This window comes from Uranotaenia lowii, unplaced genomic scaffold (assembly GCF_029784155.1).
Source record: "Uranotaenia lowii strain MFRU-FL unplaced genomic scaffold, ASM2978415v1 HiC_scaffold_725, whole genome shotgun sequence".
Classification (NCBI taxonomy): domain Eukaryota; kingdom Metazoa; phylum Arthropoda; class Insecta; order Diptera; family Culicidae; genus Uranotaenia; species Uranotaenia lowii.
Genome location: NW_026598673.1, coordinates 2,169 through 25,000, shown reverse-complemented (window position 1 = coordinate 25,000; position 22,832 = coordinate 2,169). Strand labels below are relative to the sequence as shown.

Below are 22,832 nucleotides of genomic sequence, written 5' to 3'. Positions count from 1 at the left end.
ACAAAGAAGAGTATAGATTCCCATATAAGAAAAAAAAACATTTTTTTTTTCAAATAATATATACAGAAGTAAAAATATTCACAAACAAAATCAATCCAAGAGTAATACTAATTCTCCATTTCTCTTTCATGAATTGTACAACACCGTTTGTAACGTTTCATTTTATTGCATAAAAAAAACTTTTCGAAGCACGCCTGTTTCCAAAATGTTTTATGATGGGTGATGAAGATGAAAGGGGATGAATCAGTTTATTTTCCAGTTTTCTTCAAAACAACGGAACTTATGACTATCAGGAGAAATACTAATACATACTAAACCTGGTTTAAAAAAAATGAAAGTTGTGATTTTTTTCACTAGATTTTTACACACTTCTTAAGTATTTCGATTGTTGCTGGGTACCTTATATACTAAAGGACTGTTGCGTAATTCTAGAATGGTCACAATAAAGCCCGCCCGGAACACCCCTCTTCGTGGGGCCACCGTGACAGAGATTGCAACCGAATATCACAATTTCGTTTTTGTTTCTTTTTACGGTTGGATCACTCTTATTACTATTCCGCATCATAATATACACATAATGGATAGGTTAGTTAATTTACATTATAGAACAAAGTCCGGACGTGTCAAATCCGTTTTCTACGCGAGGTTGCCGGGTGAATTCAATGCCCCGCAAGCTCGGCTTCAAATCATACGCAATATCAGTCGGTTCTTCTTCGGTCACCGCGACCGGACCTTTATTAGAATCATTCAGTTCTTCTTCAGGCATTATCATTAATAACTGGTTGCTGCTATTCTGGCTGTTTTCTCCAGTATGATGCATATCATCCATGTTGCTGTACAGATCATCGTTACTATTGTCGTTGTACATAGTGCTGCCACCGCTTATCAACACGGAAATACTTGATCCTCCACTCCTGCCAGCGTTATGATGTTGTGACAGATCGCTGGATGTATTGTTCGCTGTACTGGTGGCGGAACTGTGAATGCTATTTGAAACATTTGATGTTGTTTTAGCTGTTGTGATGTTTATTTTGATTCGATTTGTTATAATACTGGTGGCAGGAGCATCTTGCAACTCCACGTTACCATCAATAGACGGTAAAAGTTGCCCTTGACTAGTACTTTCCAATGGTGGTGTTCGTGGTGATGGCAGCGATTCAAGATCGACCGTTCCTGAAATATGTCGTAGAACTATCATTATATAACAAACAATCGATGTTCTATAAACTGTTACCGTGTAATTTACGGATTGAAAAAGAATACAAAATCACATGAAAACTTTGTAAAAGTAAAAGGCCTTTAATAAACTAGTTTTTTTTTGCTTTTAAATAGCTCGGGGAGCTGACGGTGGAAATGAAAATTAGAGATAGTATGGAGAAGGAAATTTTAAAGTTTAGAGTAGGCAGCGTAGAATAGTAAGCGATCGTTGGTTAGACCATCATGCACTTCATTATATCCATTCCGGCTGGATATAGACAGAAAGCAGTTCAAGATAATAAACCAACCCCTTTTGATACCAGTTGGAGGAAGGACAAGGGTGGATTCGAGACTGGCCTCTACTTACTCCCCAAGCATCTCACCTGTCGGCAACTTATGGGATTCGAACCCAAAAGTTTGTCTTGCCGATACCGGGAATCGAACCCAGTACGCCTGGGTTACCAGGCTCGCGCCAGCCTATCCACTAGACCACATCAGCGCTTTGTTAACAAAATCAAATTCCAAATGTCTTAAAAAAGGCCTTTAATAAACTAGTTGTAAATAAAAAAAAATTTAAAAAAAACTCAAAAAATTCGTTAAATTTATCATTCTTTTTTTACCCAAATTGGTTGGTTTCAAAATAAAAAAAGAAGAGAAACGGTCCCCCCACAAAACATACCTGCATCTTTCGACATTTCGTCCTCGATAATCATTGAGGATTCAATTGTTCCCACGTCCTCGAACAGTGCGTCTTCTTCGTCAATTTCGTCATCGTCCTTCGGTTCTTGCTTTACTTTTATTATCTTCGGCGGAGACACGCTTTTGCCCAAATCCTCACTTTCGTCCATATTCGTTACATCTATCTTCTCGATGGTAGGTTCCTGAATTACAAGATCATCATCGATTCGGGTTTCAATGATTTGAGGTTTTTCCGTTATAGGAGCGCTTCCGACTTCGGGTTTCTCGTCTGAACCATTATTCGATTTGCTGTTGTCGTCATCAATAGCTGCCGCTGAAGGAACTTGCCGTTCGTCGGAAGTGGAAACAGAATCAACTGTTTCAATATCATCATCATCCGGAATTTCTGTTACGACTTCTTCGGTTGGTGGTAATACAATAACATCGTCGTCATCATCTAGCGTTATTTCTGTTGATATAGGGGAATAATAATAAAACACTCCTTTAAAAACAGTCATGAATTAATTTACCTTTGACGGAATCATCGGGATCGCTTACAACCTCTGTTTTCACTTTAATGATATCATCTTCCGTTTTACTTTCTTCATTGGTCGTGTTCAACACGGTTTCGTCCATTGTGAGAGAAGCTTTGTAGTCTTCGTAGCACAATGGATGGTATATATCATCCTCCACTCTGATGGCGTTTCTTAGATGCCACTCTTCCGTTTCTTCATTGTAAAATTGTTCAAATTCATCATGGCACATATGGCATCGTTTTTCTACTTCATCAGAACCGGCTGGACAACTGGGTGGTGGTGAGTCAACATTGCGTCCTCCTCCTTGATCGCCGTCACCATTAAATTCAATTTGCTCGCCTTGTTGCGTTTCGAACCAGTTCTTTTCGCGTTCCTCGAGATCCTCGATCTCTTCATACTGGATCCAATCTGATACATCATAATACCATTTCCTTGAATGGGCTTTGCGAGCAGAATCACGATCTCGTCGATTCTGTCGGAAGTGCCAGTCCAAATGCTGACTGTACTTCATAGTCTGTTCTGGCGGAAATCGGACGCCGCAGCTACTGCATTGCATTCCATTGAAAAGTTGCGAAACAATAGCCGACTGCCGACGTTTAAGTGTTTCGGGCTTATTTAAATAGATAGGCTCAATAGTTTCGAGCTCTTCTTCAAGTGATTTTTCCGGTTGTTTGTTGTTGACGGCTGTCACTATTGGAATTGTAGTAACTGTAGCTGTAGGTACTTGAACAGAAGGAGTGGCCGCAATGGGAGCAGCCGGAGCACTTTTGGTTTTGGTAAGAATTCCAGAGGCGACAATTTTTTTATATAGCTCGTCTATATTGATGTTCTGTAGTATAGGGACATTTAGAGAAGCTGTTGGATTCACAGATGTAGTAGGTGGATCTGGGGAAACTTTTATAGGTTTATCTTCAGACTGTATTCTATATCCAGCCAAGTTGTGAGATGCATTGGCTCCAGAATGATGTGGCATCAAATTAGTGAGATAGTCCAGACCAGCGGTCATTGGCGGCTGTATTTGCGATTGTTGCATCACAGAAGCCGCGGCAGGAAAGATACCAGACACGCTCGGTGGGGCAGATATTGATCCCATCATAGGGGGAATGTAAGATGGTACCATGCTTGAATCACGTGGTGGTGTACGCAAATCACGATAAAGTGAGGTTCGAATCATATCGCGAATATAAACACGTCCAGGTACCACGAGTTTTGGAAGAGCAGTGAACCGGATGTAATAATCTTTACCACGTAATTTGAACACTTTTGGTAAGCCGCCAAACTCCACTGGATATGCTTGCTCATTGATTATCACTGACAGCAAAAAGTCGGCAAACTGTAGACGGTGTGTTTGACCTTGAATTTCAAAGGTCTGACTGAGAGAATCAAGAAATACCGGTATAATAATTTCAGCATTCACAATCATGTTGATTTTACCAGCAACTAAATCATTCCGACTATCACCAATTTTCACCTGAGGTGCAGGGCCACTAATTTTAAACACACGGGTTATGCCATCCAGTACAATACTAGTTGGAGGATCACCAAAATAGCACTCGTGCCAGCTGTCATCGATGTAGAGCTCCCGAGTCGGAGATCCTAGTTTCATTTGGTATACGCGTCCTTCAATGGTAATTGCTTTGTAACAATCATTGAAACATAGCTCAAAAGAATCCCGATCATCGACAACGACCATGCGGGAACCTTTTTGAAAACCGATCTCTTTCGGTTCATCCCAACTCATGAAAATGACCGCTATATCGTCGTAGAATCGAATTTCACGCTGTATGCCATCGATATTGATGGTACGCACGCTTTCGTTTAACTTTGGTACCTGTGCGGGTGCATTTACTAGAGGAAGCTTGTTCAAACCAGTAATTGGTGGTGGTGGAAATTGTGGTGGTGGTTCGATCATTGGGAATGGCCCTTGTCCAGACCAAGAATTTAATATTGGTCCTGGAGCACGATTCATAACAGGACCTGGTGGCACCGGAGGCATTTGAATCGGTCCTCGATTATCCCACGGAGGATTGAAACGAATGTCACGAGTTCGTCGAGGATCTGTATAGAAGATTTGAAATTTAGTTGTGAAAAATATTTTAACCGAGTTATTATTCTTACCACGTCGCCTTATATCAGGCATTGCATCGGCAAATTTAGAGTTTGAATCTATTTTACCACGAAGATCATTATTTAACGCAGGAGGACCGTTCGGTTTCATCTCATTTTCATCGTTGAAGTTAGGACTGAAACCGCCACTCGTCGTTTCCTGACCACCAAACGCGTGCCCGATAGTATCAGGTTTCATCGCTTGCGGATGTTGTTCAGTAACCTTCTTCATTGCTTGCTTTTTCATTATTTCCATCCGTTGAGCCTGTCTGATCTTCTGTGTTTCGTTGAGTTGTATTACCTGTTTCATCAGTATGTTATACTGTTCAGGTGTAATTTCTCCTTTCTCCATTTGTTCTTGAGCTTGGGCAATAATGGTTCGAATATTAGCAGTCATACCATCTTGTGAGAGTTCATCATTGGCGGTGTCTTGGAACTGTTGGTGTTGTAGTTGCTGTTGTTGGCGTAAGTCAACGTCCACTGGTTTTGGATCGGTGTAGGATCTTCGACGCTCCACTGGATCATCTGTGAAAAACTTTGTTTATACCTTTGATGTTATCTTGGAAATGACAGTTAATATACCTGATAGTTTATTGTATAACAATGGTCTGCCAAGCTTATCACGATCTTTGTTCTTGGTAGCTTCGGCGATTTTAGCACGCACCGCCTGCAGTGCTGCTTTGGATGAAGATTCGATATTAAGATTATTTTCTGATGAATCAGAATAGGACGCCGGTCTTGTTGTTTCCGAAATCATTGGTGGAGGTGGTACTAAAACATCCACTTTCGGTGGAGCAGTGAACTTACGCAGGTCAACATCTTCGTTCCCAAAAAGCCTACAGTTGTTAAAAGATAAAATTATTTCAAAAATATAGAAATATAACAGAAAAAAAAACTTACATATCTATTTTTTCCGCTTTAGATTTTTTGGTTAATGGTTCATCCTGGCTGTTGTTGCTTGTGCTGCTGCGCTTCTTGGAAACTTCATTCAAACCAGTCGCGGATGAAACCGAGGGTGCAATGGTTTCACTATTTTCGACTGGTCCGATTGAAGTAACATTAATTCCAGACTCGATGGTGCCCAATGGTACAATAGAATCCTTGATGGGTTGTAAGGAAATGGCTGGAAGTTCAAGTGGCTCCTTCAACAGTCCTGGGGGAGGTATCCGCAAATCAACATCTTTGGTGACTGTCGCTGCTGATGGATCTACTGCTGCTTTTAACACATCGCCCATGGCTGATTTCTCTGTAAAATTCGATCAAATGGTTGCGATATTTTGGCCTTCAAGGAGCAGGGAGTGTGTCAACTAACGACTAGTGAGGGACAACAATTGATTGAACTGCGAGAAGAAACTATACCCAACATTAAAAAAACTGCTCCCTATTTTTTTCTTTCGTTCAACGCTGTTCTCTACTATCCAACTACGACAAGTACAAGAGAGGAACTTGGAGTGGACTGCTGCCTTCTTGTGATATAAACAATTTATTATATTTTGTATTCCAATTGAAATTTCTTTTTGTTCTTTCAGATTTTTAAGCGATATTACAACATAAATCTCTAATCGTTTTTGGTGGAAATGCAGGGATAATCCTATTTTTAATTCCAGATCGACAAATAAAATATCTTTTATTACCAAGCCAAAAAACAAACAGTTACTATACATAAAATAAAAATTAAAGCCCGCAGTCAATCACTCACTAAAATTGTTAAGCACAGAGCTTAAAGCACCGTGGGCCATGTTGATAGAAAACTCACAACATTTTTAAAAATAAAATTAAAAAGAACAAGACAAGAATTCACAAATCATCATCATTAAAATCAACGGTTTAGCAAAAAAGACCCATTATTTGTATTAATATGTTTGAATTCCTTATGAAGTTATTGCGGACGGTATTTTATAGAAAAAACAGGAATTTTTTTTTAATTGAAGCTGTCCAGGAACCACAGAGATTATACTAGAGAAATAATCCTAGAGAATATCATTGGGATCAACATGTGATCCGTTGATCAGAAATAAATAACAAATACAAAAGAATTTTTTAAATATTCTCTTATGGTATGAATAAATGCTTCCATCCAGTGGAAATTAAATAATCCCAAATATATAACCGAATCACGCAAAAAAAATGCTTACAACAAATCTATTGGAAAGATTTGCCAAATATTTTCCACTGATTATGTCCTTGGTTTCAAAGTTGACCGCTGCATTAAATTATCACTTGAAGTCACCTTTCAAAATTATCACATGATTTTGTATTATGTCGTCACCAGAAACAAAGCACTTTACAGTCCAATCCAAGTTCCAACAGACAATCACTCGATCCTTGTTTAGTTGCTCCGATTGAAAATGGAAAACATCAACACATAGCAGCAATCGACAATAGAAAAAAAAACACAAAACTGGACTAACTTTCATTACCACATCAGACAAATGGTAAAAGGTCCAACGCAATGAACAAAAAACCGAAACAAAAGGAAATTCAAAACTCGAAACGTTGTGGAATGACAAGCATGGCCCTACGAAGTCGCAACTGACTGAAAAGTGTCCCAAGAGATTTGGAGGAAAGAAAAACTACAGTTTGAACCAAATGCCCTCTTGGTGTGTTCGCTCATCATAAACTGCATTTATTTGGCAATTGATTCGATATTCTATCGCTCTAGTTCTATGCGCTGCAAAACAGTACAACCGTTTGTGGTCGCTGTAGTGGCCCCGCCAAGACCACCATTGCGGGCCACCTTTGACGGGTGATTGTACCGGATGTAAATGGTACCGATAATTGCACAGAATCATCGAATTGAGCGCGCCGCTCCAATCGAGAGCTAGAATTGGCCAGAATAGACCGATAAAAATGCCTTTGAGTAGCGATAGCATTTCCATGCATCGTTCCTGTACGCTAGAGTTAAGAGTAGATAGTGAAGGTAGTAAATTGGGCTCACTCTTACTTTGATCAGCTAATGGATTGCTAACTAGTTTTGCCTGATGCTCTGGTAACGGTAGTTGCAATTCCGGATGATCCAATTTCAGCTTCTTTTCTGGAATCAACACACGCAGGTCCACGTCTTTCGATGGATTGTTGATGGGTAGCTGCTGAATATGGTCCAACCGCTGAATGTTTGCTGATTTTTCGGGGCTCCTGGACGTATCATGATGTTTACGGACACTGTTGTTGCTGCTGCTACTTTTGGAAATCCGACTCGATTTGGGTGAAATTTTATCACTTCGAGAGGGGGACTTATCGGAGGAAGATAGCTTTTTCTTGCTCGGTGAGCTGTTGCTCTTTGGTGAGGAAGAATCTGAAGATGATTTTTTCCTCTCCGAGCTGGTCGATTTGGATGAATTACTCCGGCTGACCTTGGAACTATCTTTATCGCGTTTTTTGGTAGCTTCGTCCTTATTCGTAGCAGACGACACAGCCGAGGATAGTTTTTTCCGGTCATTTTCCACTTTTAGTCGTGGATCCACACGTTTAGGTATACGGCCTAGGCGGTCTTTTATACTGATCGGCTTTCCTGAAGGGTCCAGAACGATGGGTCCGGGGGGAATTTGGATCCCCGCAACTAATGTTGGAGTTGAATTTGTACTCGCAGCCGTCAGTTGAGCGGCTAGCTGAGCTTGTTGTCTCGCTAATCGAGGGTCACGAGATTTCACTAGATTGATCATGGCCGCGTTGGGGGGAATTATACGCCCTTTTGTCGCTGGCAATGTAACACACTTCGTAGATTGGGTAAGTTTTTTAGTGTCCGGTTCAGCCTGGAAATTAACAAACATAAATGTTCGAAATTTGTTTAATGTTCAAAAAACAATTGAATTAAAATACTGAATTCATAAGTTTTTTGGTAGCGTTTAAATAGCTGTGAGAAAGGCCGCGTTTTCACAAAACTCATAATTCATGTATACGTATTGATGCGTTCATCTTTAAAATTTTATACGTAATATACACAATTTTTTAAGATAATTTTGAGTTTTCAAATATCAGAGCATTATTTTTAAATGATATGAACTTGTTTTTTTACTCATAGGAGTTTTAAAACACTACATTCAATGATTTTTAAAATCATAATTTAAGTGCAATTGTTGCACTCATCAATAGAAAAAGCCCCTAGATGTAGACTTTTCATGTCTGTATAACAGTTAAAGGCTCTGCTGGAGCTTTCAAATGAGCTGTCAAATCTGGCGAACAATATGCCTCTCATTCCACCATAGGTAAATTCAGGGTAGGGAGACAAAGAAAGACAAAAGCTCGAACTGCTCGATTTTTCAACTGTTATAATGTGTGCAACATTTTCATTTATGCACGCATCAATTATAAATTTTGTGAAAACGAGGCCAAACTGACACTTAAATGAAAGCTAGGTGATAGTTTAGAGAAGAAAATTATAGTATAGTGTAGGCAGCGTAGAATATTAAAGGATCTTGAGATGTTAGTTAGAACATCCTGTACTGCATTAAATAAAAATACTGAATTCATAGATGTTGATAATAAATTTTAAAAAAAATTACCTCTTTAGAAACACTGGCCGTTTGTAGAACAATTTGTTTTTCTTGTTCTTCGATTCGTTTTTTGGTGGCTAAAAGTTCCAGCTCAAGCTTCCTAGCTTTCAGCTCCAAAAGCTCACGCTGCTTATCTCGCAGCTGTTGTTCCATATCGACATTCGTCGTATCCGGTTCTTCGGCCTTGAAAAGTAAAGGTTTACATTAACTCCGGATTCTTATTTAATGTAAAAAGTTAAATTACTTTTACTTGAGGTTTCAGGAAATTGGGGTTAACGTGAATTGATGGAGACTTTTGAGCAGCCGGGCGTATTTGAGCAGTTATCGGCCAATTCGGATCGATCGAGTTGATCTTGATGTCCAAAGCGTACAACTTCGACTGAGGAAAAACATCGTTCCACGTCTGACGCAAACTGAACATTTTTTCACGAACCCTTTCATTTACCTATTACAACAATAAGAAAAATATAAATGCTTGTAATTTATACTCCGACTGTAACACTTAGCACGACTTACCGATTCGAAGACGCCGACAAACATTGTTACGATAACCTGACTGAAGATTGCTTTGTACTGTCTGCCGACGTTTTTAACGATAGAATCCACTAGATACAGGATCGGTAACTTTACATCTGGCTGTACCTATATAGTAAGAAATCGAAAAATATAGATTTAAGGTAACTATTTCCGCTTTACCGTTTCGTTCCTGTGTTGATAGTCCACATTCATGTTGCAAGCTTTTTCCCAATGAAGTTGACAGAATTTTTTATCACTGTTTCTCAACGAATATGACTGAATGTTTTCAACAACATACAAATTGTTACCAAAACTTAATCATTTTCACGAAACGAAAATATTTGTTACAATTTGTGATATTTAATAAAATCTTAAAAAATACAGACTTCAGAAGCAAACAGAAAAATTAAACTTAATTGAGTATACTTTAATTACTAGGAGAATTTCAGAAATATAAATTGCTTCCATACGGTGTACAAGGTATAGAGCCAAAAAAAAATTGTGTAAACAAAACAGGACTTAGTTACAAGCCTTTAAGCAATACGGACAAATATCTGGCATATTCGAGTTTTTGGATTGGATTAAACATTTCAACATTTCGATTGTAAAATGTCATTGATAGTTGATTCAGGTGAAACATACAGCGCATATTTATCACATCCTTTGAAAAAAGCATGGCCTTCAATATCTTTTTTTTTTATTTATTTATTTTTTTTTAATTTACAACTACGTTTATTAGGCCTTTTACTTTGACAAAGTTTAAATGTGCCGAGTGTATCTATAAATTCAACATTTAACTATATAGGTTAGTAGGGGAGGGGGCCGTAATAGTCGCGGCGACTCAACAGTTAGAAAAATTTTACTAAGGAAGGGGAAAAGGGTAACAAAAGGGTCGTATTGGAAAACAGTTTCCATTGGGGAGCCTTCAATATCATGGAATTGATTAATTTGAAAGAAATTCAATGGACATTTAGAAACATCCCTCATTTCAAGAAAATCTCGTTCAAAGTTCGATCGCTGTATAAGCTTCCAGCATAAAGTTAGTTTACTCAAAACCTCAAATACAAAAAAAAACTTACTTCAAAATGTAGGTAAGTCTTCGAACGTACTATTTCACTTAGCTAATCACTCGATTTGTTAAGATTTGGCGCATTCGTCTTCATCGGAAATCGATACCAATATTTTCTAGAACCTAGTCCACACTAGGCAACTTATACTGCGATTTTGGTTGCTGCTTGTTTATGTTTACATCTAGAAGTAAAGATGCGTGTCACAAATCTCCAGCGGAATACCTATTTCCTTTTACGCACCCAAGATGTTGCCTATACTATGGACTAATCTTATGAAGGCACTTAAGACAAATTGAAGTGCAATATAATAGAAAACGTGATATTTTTTCATTTTGCAAAAAGTAAACTATGTAAAAACTATCGAAGATTAGGTAACTATTGATTTTGTTTTTCCTTTTTCAAGACTTTTATGTGATTTCCGTACAGTCGTTTTTTGATTATTTTGAAACCTAATTTTTCATTTGATTTTCAAACATGCTGAAGGTTTTGGCGGAAATCTACGTTTGCAGAAAATCTACGGGTAAAATTTTTATTTTCTGTACCCTGACTCCAAAGCTTCATGGAATTATTCTAATAAGCAGATTTAGCTTGTCCGTAAATTAAAATGTGCGTGTTGCGTGAGTCTTTGTTTAATTCCCTTCTGCCTAATCTGTGCTCGCAACTTTGGTAGCACGTGTTTCGTATGCTTTCGTGCAGCACGTGAGCTGATTGGTAGTACATATAATTATTATGGTCTAACGAATGTTTCTACCACTCACAACTGCTTGTAGCTACTATCTTACTCGGCACACAATTCACTCGCACACTTGCTCTGCTTATGATTTTTCGTTAGTAAAGACCTGCGGTTACTTTGATCACATTTCGTGATTCAAAATTCTGATTGACGGCAAGTGGCAAGGTGGCTATTAGTGAAAGGTGCTTCACTCCGGACGGTTGTGACACTCCCCCTCGGTACGTCACTGTCCCTGTGGCTTACCTCCTGTTGCACCGACATCTAACACGGCAACCTTGGTAGCAGGTCTCTCTAGAAGCCCCTTTAATGTCTGAACAGTAACACGACGAACCTGACCATCATGCGCCGGAACAGCTTTGATCACACGTCCTCTTGGCCAGCAATTCCTTGGCAGGTTATTGTCGACGACCATCACCAAGTCTCCTTCCTGAATGGGCTTCACGGGTTGAAACCACTTGGTCCTTCGCGTCAGCGTGGGCAGATATTCATTTACCCACTTCTTCCAGAAAAGATCAGCGTATTGTTGTGCCATCGTCCACGATCGTTTCAGAGTAATCGGTGTATTGTCGAAAACGATCGGGGGCTTACTACCATTCGAAGAACCCAACAAAAAATGGTTAGGTGTTAAGGGGGGCTCATTGTCGTTGTCTATCGGTATGTCTGTCAATGGTCTTGAGTTCAATATCATTTCAATTTCCATCAGCATGGATCGTAAAATTTCGTCTGAAGGTAAACGCGGGGGGTCGAAGTCGTTCATGATCTTCTTGACTGACTGAATTAAACGCTCCCAACAGCCACCGAAATGTGGGGCAGCCGGAGGATTGAACGTCCACTTAGTATCTGGGCTGACGAATTCTACTTTCAGACGTTCTTCGTCGATCTTCGCCAGTGCTTCACGTAGCTCCCTCGATGCTCCGATGAAGTTGGTTCCCCGGTCACTGATGATCTCCAAAGGTGGACCTCTTCTTGCGATGAAATTACGTAGAGCTAAGATGCAAGAATCCGTAGACAGGGAATGTGCGATCTCGATATGTATGCCTCTGGTGGTCATGCAGGTGAAAAGAACTCCCCATCGTTTCTCGGTACGCCTGCCAACTAGCACGGTCATTGGTCCAAAATAGTCTATTCCGGTGTACGAGAAGGGTCGCTGGTAGGCTGCCAGTCGGGCTGGTGGAAGATTACCCATAGCTGGAGGCCTTGGACTAGCCTGGCGGATTTTACACCTTAGACAGTTCCTTCTAACACGATCAAGTTCGGAGCGGAGGCGAGGAATATTGTACTTAAGTCGAATCTCATTCAATGCGGTTTGATGATTCTGATGATGGTACTTAGCGTGGTAGTCAGCGATCAACAGGTTTGTTACGTGATGTTGCCTCGGGAGTATAACTGGGTTTTTCGTGGCCTCATCTGCCCATTCGCAGGCGCCGATACGTCCTTGCATTCGTAGAACACCGTGCTCATCGATGACTGGGTTTAGTTTGTAGAGAGCACTGGATTTCGACAACGTACGTTCCCAGGGTGAAGCTCCTTGTACTCGACTGCGTATCAATCGAACTTCGTCCGAGTAAGCCTGCTGCTGAACACATCGGTAGATTGTGTTCTCAGCTGATTTCAACTCCTCCTGTGTCAGAGCGCCTCTCACTAGTGTGGTTTTTCTAACGGTGTTCTGGAAGTTGATGAAATAACGGTGTAAGTATCCGACAGATCGCAAAAGTCGTTGCCATTTCGAAAAACGTTCGAAAGAGATGATCAGTGGTTTGGCTCCTTGGTGGTGAAGAACGCTAGCACGGATCTCTTCCATCGTCGTTCCTTGATCTCCAGCGTCGCCAGGCCACGAATCTTCGGGTTCTAGTAGGAAGTCTGGTCCTCGGAACCAACGACTGCTCGGCTGAAAGTTCGGCAATCTTTGCCACTTTGTTCCTTCATCCGCTACGTTCTGCTTAGTTGGAAGCCATCTCCATTCTCCTACTTGTGTGGTATCAAGAAGTTCGCTGACCCTAAACGCAACAAATTGGCTGTATCGTCGATGATCAGACCGTAACCAGCACACTACATCACGGGAATCAGTCCAGAAAACTCGTCGTGTAATCTTCATTCTGTGTGACTTGACAATACTATCGGCAAAGCGTGCTCCAACTACTGCGGCCTGCAACTCAAGACGAGGAATAGAGAGGAACTTCAACGGGGCTACACGGGTCTTTGATCCAATCAGCGCACATTCCGCCTTATCTCCTTCTTGGAATTTAAAGTAGGCAACGGCAGCTATTCCATTTTCACTGGCATCGCAGAAAACATGCAGCTCCACACTGTTGGTTGACTCGATGGACGTCACAGTTCGGTAACAGCGTGGGATAGTAACTTGACGAACATTCGGCAGCGCTTCAATCCATGTTAACCACTTCTCGGTCAACCTCGAGTCGATCTCATCGTCCCAACCGGTTCCGGAACGCCAAATCTCCTGGAGCAGGATTTTCAAATAAATGAGAAAGTTGCCGATGAGTCCCATAGGGTCGTATACAGTCATCAAAGTTCTCAAGACTTCACGTTTCGTTGGCATCCTTGCTCCGGAAAGTAGTTCTGCATCGTGTTTCGGTGATAACTTGAACGTAAACGTATCAGTAGTTGTGTCCCACCACATTCCGAGGACTTTCTCCGTTGACATCTCCGGACAGAAGCTCATGTTTTTCTCCACGGTAGGTTTTTCTTGTAGGTTTTCGATAACGTAACTTGAGTTAGAATGCCAGTTTCTTATCTCGAACCCTCCTTGTGCGTGAATCCAACGAACTTCTTCAGCTAATTTCGTCGCATCTTCTTCGGTTTCTACGCTTGCCAACATGTCATCCACGTAGTGCTCGTACTTAATACACTGAACTGCCCTAGGGTGTTGTTCCTCGAATCTGTCAGCGTTCCGGTTCTTGACGTAATGCGCACTGCTTGGAGAACATGCCGCTCCGAAAGTCATTACTGTTACCACGTACACCTCTGGATCTTCGACTGCAGCTGTATTGGGCCACAATATCATCTGGCTTCGCTGGTCCTGCTTTTTCATCTTTACTTGAAAGAACATCTCTCGGATGTCTCCCACGACTGCGATGCGAAATTCACGAAACTTGAAGAGGACAGTTAACAGGGATACTAGCTGATCAGGTCCCGTAAGAAGGAACGAGTTTAGCGATACTTCGTTGACTTTGGCTGCTGCGTCAAACACGATACGCATCTTACCGGGCTTGTTCGGATTCGTAACAGGAAATATCGGCAAATACCAGTCGTTTGGATGTTTCTCCGCTTTTTCCTGGATCGATAGTCGCCGAATATAACCTTTCTCCTCGTACTCGGACATCTTTGCTGACATAGCCGCTGCTAATTCAGGCTCTCGCTTCAGTCGTTTTTCTAAACAGGCAAGACGCTTCAGAGCCATTCCTTTGCTGTTCGGTAACTTTAGTTGATCGTATCGCCACAACAATCCAGTCTCGTAACGGTTTCCAATAAGACGCGTTTCAGTAGACAAAATCTTCAACGCCCTTTCTTCGTCCTTAGAGAGAAGTGACCTCGAAGATCCATAGATTCCCATCGACTCGATTGAGAAGTACTCCTTCAGGGCTTCATGAACATCTTTCTCGCTATCTTTGTTACACGGGCAAATGTGGAAGCTATGGTAACCACTATAGTCTGACTCGTTAACACCAAACTCCGCTGTACAGGGACCATACAATATCCAACCAAGTCTTGTCTTGGATGCCATCGGCTCGTTCTCATCTCCCTCAAGGCTTCTTAAAGAACTTCCCAGGCGACAGTTGTTCATCCCTATAAGGATTCGTGGAGAAGCTCCTTCGTAGGATCGTAGGGGTAACCCATCAAGATAACCGTACTTCGTCACCATTTGCGGAACTGAAACTGACTGCTTCGGTAGAGAAAGGTCCTTGACCGTATGAACCTCCGACAATTCGAACACTTCACTTGCTTCGGTTGTTCCGGAAATCTTCAAAGCTAGCACAACCGACTCCTTTTCTTCCCGACTTTGGCCTCCAGTCCAGTCAAGACACAATGGATAAGGGGTGCCATTCAGACCAAGTTCTTTAAGTAGACCGTGCTCCATTAGAGTTGCAGATGATCCATCGTCGAGGAACGCAAAGGTGTTCACTTGCTTTCCTTTTCCGTAGATTGTCACAGGCACATACCGAAACAGAACTCTCCGAGTAGCCTTTGAATGCGTGTTGCAACTCTGCGTTGTAGAATTTGAAGACGAGTTATCGTTGCTAGACTTCGTTGACTCAGATGCCGCTGGCTTGCTGTAGCGCTTATCGTCATGGAGAAGCTTGTTGTGCTTGTACGTGCAACCGTTTCTTCCGCATGGTTCTTTCACCTTACAAGCACCAAAATGCTTCCGCAGACACTTCCTGCACAAATTCTGCTCTTTGATGATCGTCCAACGAGACCCGATGTCCAATTTAAGGAATTTCCGGCACTGTTCAAGACCACTGCATTCACCTGAACACGACACGCAACCTTTCGCCTTCGAAACAGTAACCGAACGTTCTTTTACAGGATTCTCAAAACCTCCACTGGCTTCCGAATGCACGTTAATAAAATTCTCATTCTTTCTTTCACGCTTTTCAATTTTAGGTGGATTAATCGATGGCAACGTTATGGTGCTCGCCGCTGTAGCCACCTTTCCTAACCAATCGCTGAATTCCCAAAGAGTAACTCTCGCCAGTCCTTGTCGATAGAACGCCCAGTTCATTCGTATGGATGTCGGCAGTTTACTTATTAGTTCCTGTAGGAGAGCTACGTCGAACATATACTCGTCGAGACCTGAAGCTGAGATGGCTGCACAGACGTTTTGGACAGCCACGCCGAAGTCGATGACTGTCTGTAACTTATCCTCCTTCGGTGCTGGCATTTCTCGGATTTTGCGTATGAACGTGTAGACGATAGCTTCGGGCCTTCCAAAAAGAGTTCTCAGAGTCTCGATCACACCTGCCAAATTTTGAGGATGCAACAAACGGCATCGTACCGCTTCCAAAGCCTTGCCTTTCAAACTTCGCTGGAGCCGCAGCATATTTTCCTCGTCGCTGAATCCGCATATTCGACTTGAACTCTCGAAGCTCGCAATGAAAAGAGGCCACTCTTCTGGATTTCCGGTGAACACGGGAAGCTCCTTATTCAAAACTTGACGCGCTGAAATCTGATTCTGGCTCAACATGGGGTATCCACCAAAACCACCGGCACTCCTGGCTTGAGGATGAAATCCAATTCCGAAACTATTCGCACCGAAGGAACCGCCATAGTTTGACTCGAACGCCGTTGCTTGAGCATGTGGTCTTGCACCACCACCAATCGTACCACTGAAGCTGCTGACATTCGGTTGGAATGTTGTTGGTTGTGAATTCAAACCGGCACCACCGCCAGTCGCACTTCCGTCGATTACTGATTGCCGATTCAAAAGTTGACGACGCTCCTCCAAATGCTTTCTCTCCAAAGCTTGTTTGTCCTCCAGCAACTTTAGCTCATGCGCGAGCACATCGTAGCCGTGGCTTGACTCAGCTACATTCACCTGTGGCAGTGGATTTGTCGTCGAGCTTGCTGTAGGACCAACTCCTATTTGCCATGGCAACGGTTGATTTCGGCTAACGTCATATAATGCTTCATCTCTGATGACTTGTTGATAGGCTGATGCACTCATCGCCGATGCGCACCCTAGGGGCCATACAGATGACGGACTACGAACAGCTCCTCTTATTGGTCCAGCGTTGGCTATTTGCGATGTTTGTTCTACCCTGGAACCCGCTACTGATCCACCACATGGCCTCGAAGAAACTTGGTCCATCACTCTACGCTCCGCATCCTTCAACCTTTTCTCATACATGTTTCGCTGATCGTTGAGCTCTTTCGCCTGTTGCTCTTCCTTTTCACGCATCATTCGGTCGAACATCTCCTGCATGACCACTAACTGCTTGGATAGTTGCTGCTGCAAATATTCCTCCAGCCTCGAATCCGTTGGCATGTTCCCCGACTTTGGAATCGCTCCGGTGTTGTTAGTTGGTGTTGATGTGCCGGCTGGGACTTGATTAGCTGCGACAAGACATTTTTCACAGTTCCACTCCCGATCCTGAACACTTGAATCCTCCTTTACACACGCGAAGTGAAACCACAGTTCACAGGAATCGCATGCTACCATGCGACTATCGTCCGGCTGACGGCACACATTGCAGCTCACTTCCACAGTTCCCCGCTTGTTAGTCATACCGACAGAATGAGCCCCCGATCGTAAACGAATTTATTAAAATTGTTGCGTGAGCGACAGACAGAGGAATAGAATTTTTCCGATTTGTTTAATTCCCTTCTGCCTAATCTGTGCTCGCAACTTTGGTAGCACGTGTTTCGTATGCTTTCGTGCAGCACGTGAGCTGATTGGTAGTACATATAATTATTATGGTCTAACGAATGTTTCTACCACTCACAACTGCTTGTAGCTACTATCTTACTCGGCACACAATTCACTCGCACACTTGCTCTGCTTATGATTTTTCGTTAGTAAAGACCTGCGGTTACTTTGATCACATTTCGTGATTCAAAATTCTGATTGACGGCAAGTGGCAAGGTGGCTATTAGTGAAAGGTGCTTCACTCCGGACGGTTGTGACAGTGCGCGTTTGTTAGTTTCCAGTATCAACAAGAGGGTCTTGTGTTTAGATTTCCAAAATGCCCAATGCTACCGAATTTTAAAGTTTCTACCGTAATGCAATACTGTTATGTCAAACAAACTAATGCTAAACAGTAACGATAGTTGTAGGAAAATAGAAGGTTACTGGTTTTTTAAACAAAAGATAAATTAAATTAACGGTTAATTTTTTTTTTGGTTTTATGAATAAAAAAAAGCTTTTGTTTGATTTTGTTTTATTATGTATATGACACATTGTGCAAATCAAGGTTTTTTTTTAAAGAATTAGATAAAAGGAAACACAATCGTCCAACGATTTGATATTTCTCTTCGTGCGAAGCTATCATTTAAATTTGAAATAATATATTACAAATGGATCATAATAGCTATTCAGTCTTATTATCAAACTATTTTTGCATCAGAGGTTAATTATAAAGATATGCGCGAATTCAAACTTTACTGCGGTTGACTATTTATACTAGACAAAAATTATTAGAATAATGATCCAAAGTTTATCAAGACGAAGTAAATAAAATTACACACTTTTACTAACACTTGCTTCTGAACAATATTTTGATAAGTTGCAAATATACATCAACGTTTATATAACCTATCAAAAGCTTTACCGTTTGTCATAATAGATGTTCAATTAAAGCTTAGACACAACTCATTTATGTCGAGGAATCTTTTATATTTTTACCTGGCTGTTGTGATCGAGATTTGGCCAAACGAGTACAATCAAGTCATATACTTTAGAACTTATTGAAGTTACTTGCATATTACCTATCTTCTATATATTGTTCAACACTCTAGCAGCAAATATAACTTTGCTATTTATCAACTTACGCTATTCATTCATATCATATGAATGTTTTTTTTTGTTTTAAATTTTTGAACTAACTCATAACTCGTATTTGAGCATTCAAGTGACACACGATCATCAAATCAGTGCGCATTTTTAAAAACACATAAAGAAAGTAAAAAAAAAATAATATCAAACAAAAGGGATAGAAACCTGGGCGAGATGTTTCTCGACTGCATTAACGATGACCTGGGCGTAGTCCAGATTCTCTTCGGCCAGAATGGTCAACATGTTGATCAGCGGCTTACTGTTGACATTCAAATCGGCCAAACTAGACGAATACTCGGCCTCGATCTCCCGGGCTCGCCGATCTACAGCCGCCTGATTTTGTGGTGCGGCAGCCATGATGCCCACCTTCAAAGGATAATTTGCTTTTCCTCTCAGCACACACTTTCAGTGCGAATAACACTTGAAACAGAGGCACTGAAAGACTTCCGCCGCTTACGATATGCTTTAAGTTGAACACTCTTTTCAATTAACTAGAAGGGTAGATAATTTTTCTACGGTATGATATCTCAGAACTTCTCCTTTAACACTATCTGGAATAGAGACGAAAAAAGAAAAACCTTTGTTAATATAGAAATTCGGTCCTAAGTGATTATCGTAACAAAAACGTTAAAAGAATTGAATTGCTTACTCGAATCATTGCTGTACCAGTTCTATGTTTAGGAAAATCAATGACAGTAATTTAGATATATTTATAACGAAACTCGCAGGTCATTTCGTGCCATGTGTGCAAGGCAATCGATATCACATCACTGAAATGTACCAACATTGAACAAAAAATAGCTTATACAATACCGAAACGACCAGCATATTTATTCTTTGTACTCTCACTCTCTGGTTAACAACCTTCAAATGAAGGTGCGTAACAAATTAGCATATTTCTTGAGACTTGAGTCTTTACCTTTATTATGGTATACGGCTTCCAAGAGTAAAATTTTTTAATCACTTTAATAGCAATTGGTAGTCTTCAGAATGAACTCTTGACATGGAATCTACAGGACTTCAGGAAGCAACTGTTTTCACGAAATGAAAACATTTGCAGTTAATCTTCATAAAAATTACCTATAGGTAAAAGTCTCATTAGCATACAAACAGCCTTTTGCCAGGTCTAAATAATGGTATTTAGCTACTGCTCAATAATTCTTTTGAATTCTCACTACCTGAATAATGAGCTACAAAGCCACCGGCTTAATACTCTTTAAATTTTGTTACACAATTGTTTTCCTAAACCTGAACTAACTGTATTAGAATTTTTTTTTCTTAATTCTATAACGACAACCTTTTCGTAAAATTACATTAAGGTACACTGGGGCAAGCGCGTACAGATTTCACCATAGTTATACTTTCACATGTCCTAGAAAAATATGTATCTTCAAAAACTATCAATTATCGTTCGTTGCATCACTAAAATAGTTGTCAACAAATTCCCGTTAAAAGTAAAAAATTAAAAAAATGTTGATAAAAAGCAACGGTACTTAATTCACCGTCAGTGTATCGGTCCTAAAATGAATTCATAACATTTTATTTATATATTTGCTGTTTTCCTGCAATATTACTTTTTGAGACTCCATTTTTGTTGACTGTTAATTTAAGTGAAAGACCTCAATCAACTTAAGTTTTATTATTTAATTGTTCTGATTTTAACGAATACTTTTATTTATTTTTTTGTCAGGGCCATTGCCAACTTTCGCCAGTAGGCCTCAAGTTTGTTTTGCGACCACGAAATCATTTGTCCTGGCTGCAGCCAAATGGATCCTAGACAATTTTGGATGTCGCGGGTGAAACAGCAGCAGCAATCAGAAATAATCATTGGATATACGCAGAGGATTTTCATCCTCTGAATTGATTCATCCATATGGGTGGAGATTTTACCTGATTCATTTTATTCTTATTTATACTCTGAATCTACAATTTCCTACACTCGGGAACAACATATATGGTTAAAACAGCCATCCTATTGGATTTAATCCCTTGCTATATTAGCCATAATCCATTGCGTGGCAACGGAGAATTTTCTTGCTGGCATGATTGAATTTTCGGGTCAGAACCAAACTACCATATTTATATTCTAGTAGATGCATACTTTTACTGATATATCTATAGATTTCTCTGCGTGAAGCCGTTTACTCTAGGTTTGGTCAGAGACCAAAAGTTTTAGTTCTTTTTAAATCATTTTATGTACTTCATTTTAATACGTTGTTTTTTTTCTTAAATTGTTATTTATAATATGAGATTTGATTCAACGTAGAATTAGTTGTCCTGAGACAGCTTGTTTACAAGATAATAAATTGTAATTGAAAACGATGCACATCAACTCGACATCGTAGTTTAAAATATATTGGTAATATGGATTTTCATCAAGGGGTACGACCCCCTCGTAGTTAAAAATAGAAAATAAATAAAAAGTCGCTGTAAACATTCGTTATTACTGAAATTGTTTCCTTTTCATATAATATAAGTAAATCTAACATTTGGCATCGATAGTTTGAGAAAAGAATAGTGCACAGTATTGTTTAAAAACCTATCATCTCGCTTCTCCACCTACCCCGGTGTACCTTAACTAATTCTTCAATGAAATAAAAAAGAATTTAAATGACGATGCATCAAAAATATAGTATTATATTATGCGCTAGGAACAACTTTAGTCTACATATGTTTGAAAGCACACAATGTTTAAAATTTAATCGTGCTTTATCGCGCCCTCGCCAACAGTTTTGTATCAAACACCACTGCCAAGTCACAATAAATTATTGTACTAACCATTTGTTGAAACAGACATTTGGCGTTGAGGAAATAAAAAAAAAATCAACTAAACGTTTTGCGATTCAAGCACCTTGAAAACACACCAACAAAAACGCGACTATCGGAGCAGGAAGAACACCAACAAGAAAATCTATAGCGCTCCGCCATCTTTAACTGGTAAAAAAGTGAGTCACGTCCCCAGAACGACCGCATATTTTTGTAATTTTGCGCTTGGAAAACACCTCTAGTGTATTAATTCTACTTACCGGATGCAAAGATTGAAATTCAGTTACTTTCTACTGGTTTCCGCACATTTTCACAGCTATTTGAACCGATTTTTCACTGCACTTCACGGAGCAAAATTCGCGTGCATGCAACGTCGTCCACTTGTAGAAAATTTGTGTTACGTCTGCCAGCAGTGATGCCACATTTAAATCGGTATTTTTGAACCCAAAAAAATCTTTTTTCGGTATGGAAATCCGAAAAATCGGTATAAAAATCGGTATTTTATGGCGATTAAAAAATTTTCGGTAGTGATTCTGAAGTCAGTTATTTAATACTTTTTCTAATCAATGCCTTAAGGTATTTTGTGTGCTCGTTTTTTTTGTTTTTATTCATTTTTATTCTATTTTAAGAGTTTTAAGAAGGTTTATACTGTTCTTTCTTCTCTATTATAATTTTAGAAAAAAAAAATTACAAACTTTGGATTTTCATAATTACTGCATTGATGCCAAAAAGGTGTATGAGTGCATAAAAGCGAATTTCTAGGAAAAAAAACGCTTTAAAGCTGTTGTGTTTGGCAATTCTCCATACGTTTTCCGAACATAAAGGTATGAAAATAAATTTCTTAAAATCTGAAGAAATCACGAAATATAGTTTGAAACATGTAAAATCGTTCTGATTATTAACTCATGGATCATTTGCTTTTATACTCTTTTGGCTCAGTGGGCCCTTATTATAAAAAATCGCATATTGAAAAGTTTTTGTGGAATTCTCTATTTAAAAAAACCTGAAGCTTCTATGTAATATTCAAAATCATTAAATTTCTTCATGTTAACGATAAATACATGTTTCCTTATAGGTGTAATCCTTATGGAGTGTTCTTTACAATTTTTTAATGTTTTCAAAATTCTGAAAACTCATATATACTCAACCTCATTAGATTTATTTTCGCTGGCTATATTGGCGCTTAACTTTATTCGTAGACTTGTCTTTAAACATTCGACTATAAAA

At 40.0% G+C, this 22,832-nt stretch overlaps 1 protein-coding gene across 2 annotated transcripts; it reads right to left on the bottom strand.

Moving 5' to 3' along the window:
* Nucleotides 1-6: 6 nt before the first annotated feature.
* Nucleotides 7-22,012, bottom strand: LOC129760697 (pre-mRNA cleavage complex 2 protein Pcf11-like). Of its 2 annotated transcripts, none has more exons than XM_055758351.1 (12): nucleotides 21,866-22,012; nucleotides 19,005-19,390; nucleotides 9,527-9,652; nucleotides 9,255-9,455; nucleotides 9,020-9,193; nucleotides 7,462-8,269; nucleotides 5,418-5,763; nucleotides 5,100-5,353; nucleotides 4,530-5,042; nucleotides 2,406-4,469; nucleotides 1,877-2,344; nucleotides 7-1,173 (listed from the first exon to the last, which is right to left on the bottom strand). In XM_055758351.1, exons 2-12 carry the CDS (start codon nucleotides 19,194-19,196, stop codon nucleotides 596-598), a joined length of 5,724 nt encoding a protein of 1,907 aa, XP_055614326.1. In that variant the 5' UTR covers nucleotides 19,197-19,390; nucleotides 21,866-22,012; the 3' UTR covers nucleotides 7-595. The 2 variants fall into 2 exon arrangements, with proteins under 2 accessions (XP_055614326.1, XP_055614328.1); XM_055758353.1 differs by having other exon boundaries at nucleotides 9,261-9,455.
* Nucleotides 22,013-22,832: the final 820 nt, after the last annotated feature.

Excerpts from the sequence above, each read along its gene's own strand:
- LOC129760697 (XM_055758351.1), bottom strand. The coding sequence starts at position 19,196 with ATGGCTGCCGCACCACAAAATCAGGCGGCTGTAGATCGGCGAGCCCGG. Across the intron at positions 5,764-7,461 it reads CAATCCATTAGCTGATCAAA|AGAAATCAGCCATGGGCGAT; the intron begins GTAAGAGTGAGC and ends CGAATTTTACAG. Across the intron at positions 5,043-5,099 it reads GTTATACAATAAACTATCAG|ATGATCCAGTGGAGCGTCGA; the intron begins GTATATTAACTG and ends AGTTTTTCACAG.